The sequence below is a fragment of the Pagrus pagrus genome, assembly GCF_965226575.1.
Source record: "Pagrus pagrus genome assembly, chromosome: 18".
In the NCBI taxonomy this organism is placed as follows: domain Eukaryota; kingdom Metazoa; phylum Chordata; class Actinopteri; order Spariformes; family Sparidae; genus Pagrus; species Pagrus pagrus.
This window is the reverse complement of record NC_140202.1, coordinates 22,844,937-22,860,309: the sequence shown is the minus strand read 5'-3', so window position 1 is coordinate 22,860,309 and position 15,373 is coordinate 22,844,937. Positions and strand designations below refer to the sequence as shown.

Here is a 15,373-nt window from a genome sequence, read left to right as displayed (position 1 = left end):
TAACATTTCCGCTATTTTAACTGCAGAGAAGGCTTGCTAGAGACAATATTGCAGTGATTACTGCACAGCTGAAAGCCATTGGAGTGAAGCGAAGAGTAGAGAGGGTGGGGTGGGGTGGGGGTAGGTTCAGAGAGGGAGGTATTTGGATGGAGAGAAACAATGAGTAGAGGAAAAGAAAGTGAAAGAATAAGAGACAAAGGCATTAAAGAGGTGGAGGGAGGGGATTGAAAGATTGATAAAATATGAATGATTAAGGGAGAGAAACTGACAAATCAGGGAGAGAGAAGATCATTTAAAAATAGTTTCCCACGGCTCAGAGAATGGAGGACAAGGTCCAAAGTGAAAGGCATATAATGGGATGATCAAAAACACTGCAGACGGTCACCTTTTGTCCATTATCAGTTCGCCCTGAAGAAAAAATTACCCCAAACAACAAGCACATTTTTACAACCAACACTGAAATCCACTTGTGTGGTTTGCTTTTTTCAGCACAATATTTGTTTTCTGAGGTTTTGTGTTTCTCATCATTCAGTTCCTGCCAAGGGAAGAGAAGTACAACTGAAAAAAAAGAAACAAAAATAAAAAATAAATAGAGCAGAAATGCAAGGCAGGCAGAGAAGTCGTAGATTGAATTTCAACTCCGCACATAACTGAGAGGATTACATTGCAACCGTCCAGCCTTTTTTTTTTTCCATTTATATGTATAAAAACAATTTTCTTTTGGGAATCATAGCGCCTGGCGCCAGCATAACCTCTGTATAATAAACAGTGCTAAATAATTTGGATGTGGAAGGAGGCTTGGCGAGGACCAGAGCCACGGTACAGCGTTAAGAACACTTGAGAGTGAGTCTTCGCAGGAGAGAAAGTTCTCTGGTGCAGGGGCGCGTTTAGTTCTCCGTTGGCAGCCGTGCTCAGGAAACATGAACCCTCACACACACACACACACACACACACGCACGCACACACACACACACACACACACACACACACACACACACACACTGCTGCTGAACCTGCTGTCACTCTCATCTCCATCTTTATTGACATTACTATGGAGGATGACAGATAACTACTGTGATTAACGTTTGTGAAATAAATGTAGTTGAAATTACAATTTTTTTAATGAAATCCAGAAGCATCAATTTTCCTGAAAAGCAACACTTAGGGAAAGACTGATCTAAAGTTTTCAAAATCAACCATGACATCAATCAGCATTGTGTTTGAATGTGAATTAAAGGGCATCTCTTAGGTGTAGTTTTAGATTGCTGTGGTGAATGCTGATGCAACATGTAAGCCAAAAAGCATAAAAATAGTGGAGAGAGTCACTGTGACGTCTCCCATAGGAGAAAGGAAAGCGGGTCACCTCACACTATCTGCGTGAGTTTGAACGCTGGATAATTTGAGTTGTTTTTAATAGCTCGGGCAAGTTCAACCACAAGTTTATTTGGCCCAAACAGCCAGAATACTTTACTATGCATTCGTCTTAAGATAGTGAGCAGCACTGCGGGTGTGTGTTTCTGTGTTTTTGTTCTGTTTGGCCTTAGTATTTAATTGCTGGATAATTTTTTGTTGTAACAATTGCAAACATATTCAGTTGACAACGCTGTTGACAGCCTGCATTAAAATTCCTGGACTTCTTCTCGCTGTTCTTGGTGGTTAAGGTTAGCATACTTGGCTTTTTTGTTTGGTGTCAAGGTACCGGCATAAATTGTTTTCCTTTGGGTTAGGGTTAACCCACTGCCTCATTGCAGAGAAGAAAAATGTTTTCACGTTCCCATTTCTTACTAAATTTCCCTCCCCCTTCATCAACTTTTCTGTTCTTGGACATTTTGCCTGGCTGCTACTATTAACGTTACTAGTTACAACCACTCGGCTAGAGTACAGTAGCTGGAAATGGATAGCTAGCGGCTAGATGCCATCAGTGCGCAAAGAACAAAATCGGGATGCATTCAGGGGCCTGTAGGCTTCAAGTTCGACATGTGTTCTACTTTTTAACCGGCTTTCCAACCTGGAAACAAGGTTGATTAGAGCGATGAGACTTGATTGACTTTGAATCCAAAACAAAAAGCTTAAAGACACCAAACATTGAGGGGAACTACAGATCTGGGTGATATTAGTGGGTTTGTCACCAAGATCAACCTCTTTCACATACAGGTAGTCATTTGATCTACTGTTAATATAACCTGTGAATACCTTCACTATTATGGGGTAGAAAATATACTGAATTCTGAAGAAGGAGAAATAAATCAAATTTCAGAACCTCTTTTCCCTTTTGTTGTCTCGAATCAGGCAGCGACTGGGCCGTATTGTCTTGATTATGCTTTTGGTTCCTGGAACTGTGTGACTACCCGAACTAATCAGCTCCAAAAATGTGAAAGCGCCGCGTCACCGCCCTGAAGAAAAGGCCTTTAAACTGTTAGCATGACCCTCCTATTGTAGGTCAGTGCTTCGTAGCGAGGGATCAGGAGCGGTAAAAGCACTCTCCGTCGCCATGGTAACCGGTTTAGCGGTGCAGCTCTGTTGAACTTCGCTGAAGAGTGAGCAATGGACTAAATGGATGTGAATGTAAATACAGCGTGGTGGGACAAGGTGTTGCAGGAGCATCTCTCGAGGGCCGAGCTGCCGTTGTTGAAGATATGACACATATGACAGATCGTGGAGGGAAAAGGCTTTTCAATACAACCTGAGGCAGGACTACCAAAGGTTTTATTGTAGCAGGGCTTCATGTTGCAGGATACAGATGAGTTAATACAGCGTGGTGAGGTCGACTGATTTGCAAAAAAAAAATGTATTATCTTATTATATAATGTGTATTTCTGGTCGTCTGATTGTGCATTGTGCATTGAGTGTGTTTCTCACGGTTTTAGAGAAAGTTCCCTCTTGTGACCAGGAGCGACAGAGCGCACTGGACGAGGCTCGGCAGAATCCTCGCGAGGCCATTTTCATCCCAGACTGTGGGCCCGGAGGCCTTTACAAACCGGTCCAGTGCCACCAGTCTACAGGCTACTGCTGGTGTGTGCTGGTGGACACGGGACGGCCCATTCCTGGAACCTCCACCAGGTAACGTCTTTCATAGAAAAAGCACTTAACCCCGTATATTTATTAAGCTACTACGGCATTAATATGTCCACTTGAATATATAATAAGCTTATGTCCTTATTGAGTGTTTATTTCCTCTTCTACCAAAGACAAGACTGCATACTTTTAAAGATAAGTGTTTTTACTTCATACCTACAGTATCTTGATTTGACTTTGGCAGTTAAGTCTCTGAATGTCATTTTAATAGACTCTACAGCCACATCAGCTCTGTTAGACTTTACTTAAAGGTATAAAATAAGGGCTACCAACCCAAAACATGTTGTAAGCATTATCATAAACTCACTTAACACATTTACGGACCAACAAACCAACAGAGCGTCATTGTCATTCGTGGAGCTAACGGCTAAAAGATTTTGCTGCTTCGACTTTAAATTTATCATGAGGATTTCAGGATCATGCCGCTGCTGCTGCTGGCTCACTTGGCAAAACAATTAGCTTCAAGCCCCTGATGGGAATGTCGTTCAGCTGGCCATAAACACTCAGTGTTTGGTATGACGTTTGTTTTCAGTGCAGTCGCTGCTGTTTATATTGCCTGCAGGGAAATGGTGGAAGCACAATGGATGTCATATGGACGGAGATAGAAAAATGCTGAAACAAACGATGCTCATTGCTCATGTTTCGGTTGTTTAAAAACTCCTCATGAGTTGTATCTAGAATGTGAATATTACAACTTGAAACACAGCGCTGGATAAAGGGAAAGATATTGGATGTTTGAAAGCATGAACTGCTAAACAGATGAGCTGTTTTTGTTCCTGAAGAGGCTTCATTATTCTCTCTCCATGGGAGGGTTTATGTTTTACAGGATGAGGTACAGACTTTTTTCCAATCAGAAAAAAAGTTAGCTGGTGTTCAGCCTGGCTCCTATTGGAAGACGGGATACTTTCAAATGAAGGTATTGAAATAAAAACACAAAATAACTCCTTAACCCAGAACAAACTCTCATCTGCAGTTTTGAGATATTGGATTACAACCTTGAGGCGATTATTATATCTTCACTTGTGTTTTGGACTGGACCTCGTGTCACTCATCCTAATTTCTTTCCTCTGGACAGCAATGTGAAGAGTCATGCATCAGACATCCCATCTTGGATCAGTGGCCCTACAGACTGTGAAAAAAGAAATGACAACTTGCTTTTACTAAAGAAAAAAAAAAAAAAAAGGCAAATGAGACACACATGCTCAATTTTCCATCCGATTCAAGAAACCACTGATACAATAGCCAGGAGAGAACGAGTCATGCCACGCATAATGCCGAACAGTTTGTTATGGCTTTGTGCACGTCAAATCAAATTTATTTATTATGCGTCGATAAAAAGAAAGGTTAATCGCAGTCGTTAATTCTTTACAGAGCAGTGGATGCACAGATTAATGGCAGAGAGCAATAGGTGGTGGTTTTAAATGCATGCAGATAAACAAAGATATTTCTCCTGCAACAATAACATCCTAGTTTGAAGCTCCACCTCAGAACAATAAGGCCCGAAACAGGAAAATCTTTTGTGGTGTTTTTGTTTTGTTGAGTCTTAATTTCTTCTCCTCAGACGTGTCAGGTGTTTCACACGTTAAAAAGGTTTATTTCCTTCATGAGCTTCTTCTTATGTCTCCACCATGTTCCTGCTGTCCTCTCCTCTTTGTGTAACAGGTACCAGACGCCGGAGTGTGACGGCGCTGCACGATCTCGTGTCTCGGACACTGAAGATCCCTTCCAAGGCAGAGACCTGACAGGTTTTTCTTGGATTCAATTTATTATCTTGTGTCAAACTGTATTTTTGACAAATGTGGAGGCTTAAATACTCATTAGCACATCACATTTGGAGTCATTTTTTGTAGAAGGGGTCAGACAGAAGTAGACAAAAGCTAGATGTGAGAACTTTTGCAGCTTTTGTACAAACAAAAAGGCAAAATCTGATTGATCGATTTCTTAGAAGTTCCTTCATTTAGACAAATCAACTTGCTTGAGTCGAGCTCAGTCGGGCCCGTTTGCACTGCTGTACTGTTCTACACTAGTTTTGTCTTGTCACCGATCTTTGATCTGAACTCGACATACATCCCGCCCCCATTTCATGCTAACCGAGGGCTTTGATTAAGAATCAACCGAACCACACTCGGTGGTGTTGGATTCCCCGGCAGCAAAGATCAGAGACTCTTAAGCAGAGGTCGTAACCTCGACTCAGACTCCTCTGCCCTTGTTACTGCTCACTTACTTTTGTTGCCCCTCTGTTTCCCCATCATTTTAGGTTGCATTGTAACTCTTATTTAATTCCCCATCTGGTGAGTTTACAGAGTCAAGCATGACTCCTGACTGTGCAGCAGATGTGTGGCATGTTTTATGGAAGGTGTGAGTGTTGCGGGGTGTGGTGGGCAGGCTGTGGGGGGCTGCTGGGGGTGTTGGAGACCGCAGGGTGCTGAGTGGAGAGATATTTTTATGTACTGTAGAGGGATGTTCTGAACCGCCACAACAAAGCACAATATTTCATGGTTGTCACATCAAGGAAAGGGGAGATGAACGCTTGAGAGGGCGGTCTATTAACAGCATGCAGCTACAGGTTGAATCTCACTGGACACAAAGTGGCACAATACCACCACTGTCAGGGGGAAGAGATACTGTAAGAGCTCGTCCCCTGAGAGCGAAGGCTGGGATCTGTTCACTTCCAGTTCAGTCAGTTCAGGAACGTCATTTTCATCCAACACTGAGGTACTCGTTTTACTAGAAAAATACTTGTTTCTCCTCTGTCATAACACTATGGAACAGCACTGAAATAGTCTCAGATTTTATTGCAGCATCCTTAATAATCTTTGCATGCTTAAAGTTTCACTTTGCACACAGATGGAAACACTTAAAACCAAACTAAATTTACATTTACAACATTTTAAAAATGTAAATCTGCTGTATATTTTCTTACTTTTCCCTTTGTTTGCTTTTTTCTTGTGAGGTGGATAGCTATAACAAACTATTTAAAGAATAAGTTCACCCATTGATTCAGTCATTATCTAACTCACCGCTATGCAAACGGAAAAGTCAGTTGAAGTTTCGTAGTCCGCAAAACATTTCTGGAGCTTCACAGCAAAACAGGTTGCAGAATTCAACTGAAGTAGATGTGGACAAACAAAAAAATGGTTTCATACAGGTCGTATGGCGTAATACAAGTCTCTGAAGCCCAGAGACCACAAATTTATTTTAAAGAGACTTGGATTATGCAGAATGAGCCTTATGAAGCCATTTTATTGGGTTCGTTTTGGTTCTTTATTTATGTCATAAAATAAGTCTCCATCTACTTCAGTATCTGCATTATAAACTTTGAACATATGCCACAGGTGAACATTGCGTTGTTTTAATGGTTTGAAAGTAAAAAAATTGGCACAAATTTCGCACAGTCGTTCATCGCTGTAGACCCTCCTGAAAAATCTTTGTTAGATGTAGCTTTAATGTGTTTTAAAGTCCTCAGATTTACGAGATCAAACCCCGGCCCAGAGATCCTGCACCACACTGCGCCATTGACACCTTGCCACATAGGCAGCATACAACATAACGATCTGCGCTTCATAACACCCCAATTTAACACTTGGATTAAGGCGCAGCAAGGCAGTGCTTCTCAGAGCTTGTCGTGTCGTAGGAAATGCTAATTGGATTCACCTGGCGGGGCAGCGGCCCACCTCCCACAGAACTGAGCTGGCACAAAAGGAATGAAAAAGACAAGAACAGAGCGGAGAATAAGGAGGCCACACCGCTCAGAGGGAGGAGGAGGAGGGAATCGGCTGAGAAAAGCTCGAGCGAAAAAGAAAGAGTGAGAAGATTAGTTTACTATGCAGCTGCGTTTGAAGTTTCCCTTTAAGAGACACAATTAGGAGGGAAAAATTTGCACTGGTTTAGCGTGCTATTAAAACCATAACATCTGGGCAATTAAAGAGAGCTACCCAAGGTGTTCAGAATTGTGTCATAAAAGTTAACAGGTCTGCACTGCTCAACAAAACTCTCTCATCACCGCACACTTCTGTTCCACCTCTCGCCATGTGCCTCAGCTCTGCTTTCCTTAAGTCCGTACGAAACAGCCTTAATTTAAAATATACTCAGAATGATTCACCAGTGATTATAAAAGCAAGCCAGTAAACAGACACACCTGGTTCGTCACTGAGCTCTGGACAAGGTTAACATGCTTTCTTCTGCTGTGCAGCAGCCGCTTTCCGTTTGCCATCTGTCACACTGATTCAGTGGTGTCGAGGCTTTAGAGGCGCTTCAGCCTCACTGTACCGTAATGACTGAAATTAGTTGTGGAAGGTAATTTTGGTGTATTTCTGTCCTTTTGATTTATGCCAGGCTGTCCAGAGGGAAAGAAAGTGGAATTCATTACAAGCTTGTTAGATGCCCTCACTACAGACATGGTGCAAGCCATAAACTCACCAGCCCCCTCTGGTGGTGGGAGGTAAGTAGTGCCACGCATTCAGTGAAGACAGCTGGAATGTAACTAAGTACATTTATTCAAGTACAGTTTTGAAGTATTTGTACTTTACTTGAGTATTTCCATTTTCTGCTACTTTATGCTTCCTCTGCACTTCATTTTTAGAGGCAAATACTGTACTTCTTACTTATTTATTTTACTTTAGTTACTAGTTTCTTTGCAGGTAACATGCAAATCCCAAAAAATCCAAGCAGAAGGCTGCAGGGTCTCTGCAGATTCGAGATACTAACACGCCTTTTTTCCCCATTCCAGCCTCCCTCTCTGTCTGTTTCCGTCTTGCTACGTCTGCTGTGCGTGATAAGCACTGATAGGTTGAAATCTTATGATGTTGACAAGGCGGCGTGCAATGACGCAAAGAAAAAATAATCTATAATTCCCCTCAAATGCATTAAAACTAAAATGTGAGGAGCAGAAAGTACAGATATTTGTGTTCAGACGTAAGGGGGAAAAGTATAAAGTTGTCAGAAAAATAAATACTCAAGTACAAATACCTGAAAAAACTACTTAAGTACAGAAACAAAGTATTTGTACTTTGTTACCTCTCACCTCTTAATGTAAATATATAACTGAACATTTACTGGCAGAACATTTCTTTTGATACTTAAATACATTTAATATCAGATACTTGTTTTTATTTTTTTTACCTTAATTTAACCAGGGAAGACGTCTAATTGACATTATAGCTGTCTTTGTTTTAAGAGAGTCTTGGCTAAGACGGGCAGCAGCGTGGGTGACTTTCACTTGTACCAAAATAATATTTTAACACAAAATCTTACTTAATTGTGACTTTTGGATACTTCTTACAAACACTGATACATTCAAAATATATGTAAAATTGAATTGTACTGGTACTTTTGATATCATCCGATACGTTAAGAGTACTACTCAACTTTTGTTGACTTTTGAGTACTTTTTTCCAACAACTTTTTTGTGCCTGAGCAGGACAACTCCCGGCTAAATCTTTATTTGAGTAAAACCAGAAGAGGTGGAACTTTTCCATAATCTTTCCCTCTGGTTTTATAAATTAATGGCTAATATTTTGTCTCTGACAATAGACAGATCTTGGCACAGACACTGACGGGACTTAAAGGTATTTGGATTAAAGCTTTCCATGCTGTCCTGAAAAGATGATTCCACTCTGCAAAGTAAAGCAGAAAATTGATTTAAATGGCTTTATTGCATGCTAAGCTGTAATAATATAAGATGTCAGTTTCTGACATAAAACAAGACTGTCCAAACTATCCAGATGTACATCTTCTCCTGCACAGGATGTTGTGATTTCATTTGATCTAAAATCAACTAAATGGATCGATCTTTTCCGAGTGTGAAATGACAGGATTACGTGTCAGAAGGTGGTGTTTTCTAACAACTGTTTATCAGCCTATGTAAAACATAAATTCAAACTATTTTGAGTAATTGCTATGACTAATGCTGAAAAGATAAAAAATAAGAAATCATTATAGGTTTTTGAAACATCCATGTTGTCACTCTCATGTATCCCCCTATCCAGGTTTGTTGAGCCTGATCCCAGTCACACTCTGGAGGAGAGGGTGGTGCACTGGTACTTCGCCCAGCTGGATAACAACGGCAGCCACGACATCAACAAGAAGGAGCTCAAGCCGTTTAAGAGGTACCTGAAGAAGAAAGCCAAACCCAAGAAATGCGCCCGCAAGTTCACCGACTACTGTGACCTGAATAAGGACAGGGCCATCTCCCTGCAGGAGCTGAAAGGCTGCCTGGGCGTCAGCAAGGAGGGTAAGAGGAAAGCAAGGCAGAGCGGGAGGAAACAGGGTGGTTGGGAGTGGGTTGGCAGGGTCAGAGAGCAGGGTCATGACCCTGGTGTGAACCTCAGGCCAGCTGGAAAAAATCTGCATACGAGTCTCCTTCAGTTAGAGATGCTTTTTGGCATGCAGAACTCATCTTCTCCAGTTTAACAGCTACTCTGACAGGAAATAAAACAAAAGAAATCTCAGGCTTAAATTGAGGATTTATGAGAATACGCCTTGTTTCCACAAAGCTCTTATAAATAAAAAATAAAGAAAGAAATGGCTTAAGAAATAAATTACTATGTCAATAAATTATATTAAAAGTGAATGAAGGCCTTAACTGTCGTTTCCATTTTTCCTCTCAATTTATGAAGCCAATTTCATTTTCTATTTGATGCTCGATGCAACAGAAACAACAGAACAGAAAATTAGCTTTTCGCTCATATCAGCAGCCAATAATTACAGATTTTCAATTTTTTATTAAAGTATTAGTAGTAAGTATACAAGGTTTAAATGCTAGACATAGACCCATTTCAATTTATTTCCATTTTAGATTTTGACTAATACAGTCATCATGTCATCGTTTCAAAGAGTCACGCCGGTCAGCCGTTGAGAGGAAGGGTTGAAGTAACTGTGGTGCATGTGACAAACAGATGTGTTGGCAGTCTAAATGAGGTGGACTGCTCCACTTTACACCCACTGATGAATATTTAGACGAGACAAATGTATTAGTGGATCCCAGACGCTGTCTGGACCGGAAAAGCTGAAACTACTCATCGTGAGTGTGCAGACCGGTCCTAATAGAGATTATTAGCAACTGTCAGAGGCTGCTGCCAGCTACAGTCCTGATGTCATCCAGCAGAGAGTTTTTGGTCAGAGGTTGTGATAAACATTTAACACATAAATGACGAAGTAAACTTTTAATTTGTGACAGAAAAATGATGTTATTTTTGGCAGGTAGCTACACTGATGCAACAAAACATCAACTTCAATCAAGTTTAAGCTTTTTTTCTCTCTTTTGCAGGTAGTTCAACGACAAGTGGCAGCCAAGGGACAAGGCAAGGGACAAAATTGTTCAGTAAGGCAAACTAATACGCTTTCACTAACTCTGGCTGCCTCTGGCTTTGAGTGCTGTAGTTGACTTGAGGTGTAACCCATTAACATGCACATTGGTAAGAGGAGCTACATGATGTGGTTTGATTTGATTTAGGTGTGTATCTTTATAACGTTGCAGTTATGTGTGTTGTGTGATTGTGTGTGCTGGTATTTGAGAGAGTGACATCTTATCTCGTGTTTTGACGACAAACATAGAAATGACATTTTTTGGTTTTTATTGTGATTTACAGGTCTCTTATCGTTGCAACTCACAATTATTTTCCTTTCATTCATTAATCTACTTACCTCGATGCCGACGACAGCCAGACGGGACGCTATATCTCAAGAATGCCTTTCGGGAATTTCTCCAAATTTGGTTCAAATGTCCACTTGGACTCAAGGATGAACTGATAAGATTTTGGTGGCCAGAGGTCAAGGTCACCGTGACCTCACTAAACACATGTTTGGCCATTACTCAAGAATTTATCCAATTATTAAGAAAAAATAAAAAAGAACGACAACTTGACTGGTGCTCGGAGGCATACAGTACAACCGCAAGGCAGTAATTTTTTTTCTCTCCATTAATCAATTGTTTTGTCTATAAAATGTGATAAATGCCAATTCTAATTTTCTAAAGCCTAATAGGTCATCTTAAAATGTGTTACCAGACTTTCAGTCCAGAACCTGAAGATGTTCAGTTTACAGAGATATGTGACAAAGAAAACCAGCAAATCGTCTCATTTGAAAACCGGGAATCCGAGAATGATTGGCTTTTTTTGCTTGAAAAATTCCTGAAAAGCTTAAATCAAGTACAGACTCACTTTCTGTCTATCAACTAAACAACTCAGTTCTCGACCTTTTTGAAATCTTTGTCTTGTTTCTACTTGGACTCAACAATAGCTTGGCTGAAAAGTGTGAAACTAACAAATGTTGCAAAGGAATGACCACCGTTCTTCACTGATTTACTTTCGATCTGTCGGGATTCCCCCCATTGAGCGATTATTGGTCCCGTTGGTGCTGTTGACTCTGGCCACTGGGCCGGTTCAGCGCCACATAGCACTGAGGTCATGTGTTTACCCTGGCACTGCCCCACCGCGCCTGGAGAACAGTGGCTCAGAGCGGGCATAACGTCAGGTCTCTCGGACCCTGGGCACGGCTGCCAGGATAAACAGCGCCGGTGGTGGAAGAGCAGAGAAGGAGGCTCGGTCAGTTGTTTTTCGCTGTGGTCACTGAATCTCTCACCTTCATGCTTAAGAGCTGGGGGTAAATGGCCTGACAGTTTTATATGGCTTCTTATGCTGCCACTCAGGCACCCAGAGCTGGTGATGATTGTTGAGAGACTGAGGTATTTAAAGAGAAAGAGACAGAGAAAGCCTGCGTGAAAGAACATATGGCAGCACTCTGCCTTGACTAAGATAGACGGCCATTGTGTTCAGGTATGCCTTGCTGATCCTCAATGGCCTGGATCCCTTTAAGTCAAGCTGCCTCTGCCAGACATTAAATCTTATCATGCTCTGTCGCAGCCTTGGATAGTCACCGGAGTGTTGTTGGACATATTTACAGTTTACAGTACGTGCTTTTTGGGGAAGGATTGCGAGCATGTGGGGCCGAGTGGAGCACATCTGTACGAGGCTCCTCGCTCTGACACGTTGACAACAGCAAAGGAAAACATCTGAATACCTTGTGTTAGTTTTGAAGTGCTGGAGGAGGGTGGCATCCATCGTCTGAAGAGACTGGAAACCTCATTATAGATGAGATATGAAACAGAAGCCTGGGGCAGTGGTTGTCTCTGGAAACCCTTCTCACAGTCTGGTAACTGATGAGCAGACGGTCTGGTAGCTGAGATATTCCCAGGATCGCGTCTCATTTTCTGCAACGAAACAAAACATGAAAGTCTTTCATTGTTGAACTTGTTGCAATGAGCTTTGGCGGCGGGGTTCACAATGTTTTTTTCGGAAGTAAACACACGTTTGTGTAAGTACAAACACATGCAGGTGTGCATGTATGAATGCCTGCACGCACCAAAATACACAAGCACACACAATTAGAATATAATTGAGGAACTATGGTGAGTGCTTGCAGAGGTTTTAGTTTGCAGGATGCATCAGCTGTTGGAGAGCATGAGGAGAAGGCCCCCCCACCAGAGAGTGCGAAGGTACTCTGTCCCCTCATAAGGCATGAGTTGATGGCATTTGTGACATGTAGGAGAGATTATTTTCTTATTAAAACAGCCAAGTTAAGCAAACCGAAGACGCTGGGTTACATTGTTTGGCGGCAGCATTTCGTTCAATTTAGCCTATGTTATTTGCGTCTTCTTATCTTTGCCTTCTCAGTTAAGCTAGTCGGCTAACTTTGTTTTAAGTTAGAAAATATCTGCTGCAGCTTCTTCCAGCAGTGAGGGGGTGCACAGTACTTACAGTAAGTCCAGTCCTCCCCAGTTTAAATGTGGTATGAGGAGCGTTTAAAGCCAACCACCTATCCTGTGATCTGGTAACTCACTTTGAACTAAACTAAGTCTCCTAAATAACTCTGCAACCTAGATAGCAACACAGGCATGCTGATGCCTTTCTTTGAGATGTCAGTGGTGAACGTCTAATCTTTTCGATATTTCCCAGCGGTGAGATTTCTGGAGTAATGAATCAGAGAGCACTGTGGTGAATTGCATCCAGTGGTTTACGGGTAGTTACAGCAGAACGAGCCCACAAGATAACGACATGCTCTATAAAGATTATTAGGAGAAACTAAAGTTTTGTAGGACAGTAAGAAGAGAGAATACTGTAGGCAACCTTTGTAAAGAACGATTTCTACTTTGCTTATATAAAATCATCTTTTCTCTGCACTAAAGAGTGGGTTTTTACTGGTGGTTTGTACTAATTATAATCCTATAAAATATATAAATTTATGATCATATAAAAATCAATCTGGTGTCATGAAGTACCGATGACTAAGAGGGAATATGAGGAACGTTACCACCTCATTACTCAAGTTATTTAGGGGCTGATTTCACCTGTCAAAGGCCTTTTTAAATGTCCTGCAGGTGAGGCTTGTGTTGACAAAAACAGTCATGGGTTACGTGTCCCGTCTGCCGTTTTATGTCAAACTCCTCTCTTCCTTTCTCGTCTCCTTTGCTGCTCTCTCGTCTCTTCTTCTCCTGTTTGTCCTGGCTGTGTCCGTCATTAGGCAGGAATGAAAGGAGGGCATTATGAGGCAGGCCTGGCACCGAGGCTGCAGGACCATTAGAGAGCCCAGAGCCCTGTCCTCCTAGAGCCAACAGCAATTACTCCGCACCACTAGTGTTTTAATTACTGTGACATCAGCTCGACACACTGAGTACGGAGTTAAAGGGTAACAGAGGTCGAAGGGGACTGTGACAGTTAGGCATTATTTATTAGCATTTCTCTGGAGATGCTACACAAATCCTAATTTCATTGGCTGACAGTAAATGCAAACCTGAGTCCTTCATGTACAGGTATACCATGATTCCCAGCTCTTGAGCCAAGTGTCTTTATTGGCCGGTCCCAGGTGAGGCGAGGCGATTCACCGCTAGACGGGATCTGCTTTCAGCTCTTTATCACAAGTGGGGCCAAGGTGTCCAGGGAGAGGCCGGGGAGCTTTGTGTTGTTAATGGCACAGACAGTGTCCTCTGTGACTGGGAGGAGAGGAGGGAGAGGACCATTCGCTGCTCTGGAGCCTGGTAATTGCAAAGTCGATTCATCAGCGCTACTGTAGCTCAGCTCCTTACAACAGAGACGTTTTATCTGAGCTAAAGAGAGGAACGACATGACTTCACTGGGAAGAGATATCAGGAAATATTGTGGAACGGCATAGTTTAACAGTTAGAGCATGACGCTAATGCTACCAAGGTGAAAGGTTTATGACTCTGAATGTACAAAATACTACAGTTCTTGTTATTCCACTATCTTGAGTATTTCTGCATATGTGAAAAAAGTAGTATAAAGGCTTTTGTGGCTCTTGATCAGGTTTTCTACTGCTAAAAGGGCTAAAAAAGCTCCTTGACTGCCCTAAACTGCAGAAAAGGTTGACACCTTAATCCAACTAGTCATGGTAGAAATAGGTGGCCGTAACATTTTATTCTATACACTTAAAATATAGGTGAAAGCATCCACGAGGGGACTCGCTCATATGGAAAGTAACCAGTGATTTATGGAGAGCTGGAAGGATTGTGATGCTTTAAGGTTTGAACAGAGTACTTGATCTGACTCTGTGTGATTTGTGTAGTGAAATCAGCTGGACTTCTATTTCATGGCTGACATAACGAGCTCTGACAGAGAGTGCACCTGCAAATCCCCCCCTACACACACACACACAAACACACACACACACACACAACCTCATGTGGGCCAGCAGAGAGTCTAGACACACACATATTGCGTGTACACATTCCTAAAGCAAACACACATACGCGCAGTTTGATGGAAAGACATACACACAAACACACACGCAACCCCATTTTTGAACAACACGCAATTACAAACGGGTGTGTACAAACACACACACACAGCCGGAGCTCTCACAGGGCTCAGGGGGACCTCTGCTCCCCTCTGACAGCCATCTGTAAGCAATCTACGCTCTTTACCCATCTCCTTTTCTCCCAGGCCTCTCCGTCTTTCTCTCTCTCCCTCTGCCTTCCCCACTCACTCATCCGAGCTGTGAGCTGTCCATCCCTCATGCAGCACACCCACTGTCCCATGCATTTTGTTTTTTTTGCAGAAATGCGACACAAAACACAACTTTAGAGACCTGTCGACTTAAATCTTGGTTGCAACATAATGTCAGCTTATGTGATGGCGTGTTTGGGTGAAGGTGGGATACAGCTGCTTAGTAGTCAATCTTTGGTTAGTAACCACTGACTTCATCGTTGCTCTACTGTATAAGTGTATCAGCTCAATTGTTATTGCTGATTTGTGCATGACAGTCCCACATTCTGACGTATTTCAAT

At 42.0% G+C, this 15,373-nt stretch overlaps 1 protein-coding gene across 4 annotated transcripts in view; it reads left to right on the top strand.

Moving 5' to 3' along the window:
• The window catches only part of smoc1 (SPARC related modular calcium binding 1), a 53,139-nt gene that overhangs the window by 33,518 nt on the left and 4,248 nt on the right, over window positions 1–15,373 (top strand). For 3 of the 4 annotated variants that reach the window (XM_084381563.1, XM_084381562.1, XM_084381560.1), the window contains exons 9-13: window positions 2,868–3,060; window positions 4,738–4,820; window positions 7,411–7,516; window positions 9,063–9,307; window positions 10,343–10,376. In XM_084381563.1, the coding sequence (XP_084237689.1) occupies window positions 2,868–3,060; window positions 4,738–4,820; window positions 7,411–7,516; window positions 9,063–9,307; window positions 10,343–10,376 (661 nt within the window). Of the gene's footprint in view, window positions 1–2,867; window positions 3,061–4,737; window positions 4,821–7,410; window positions 7,517–9,062; window positions 9,308–10,342; window positions 10,397–15,373 lie in introns of all 4 variants that reach the window. The other variant, XM_084381561.1, reaches the window with a different exon arrangement.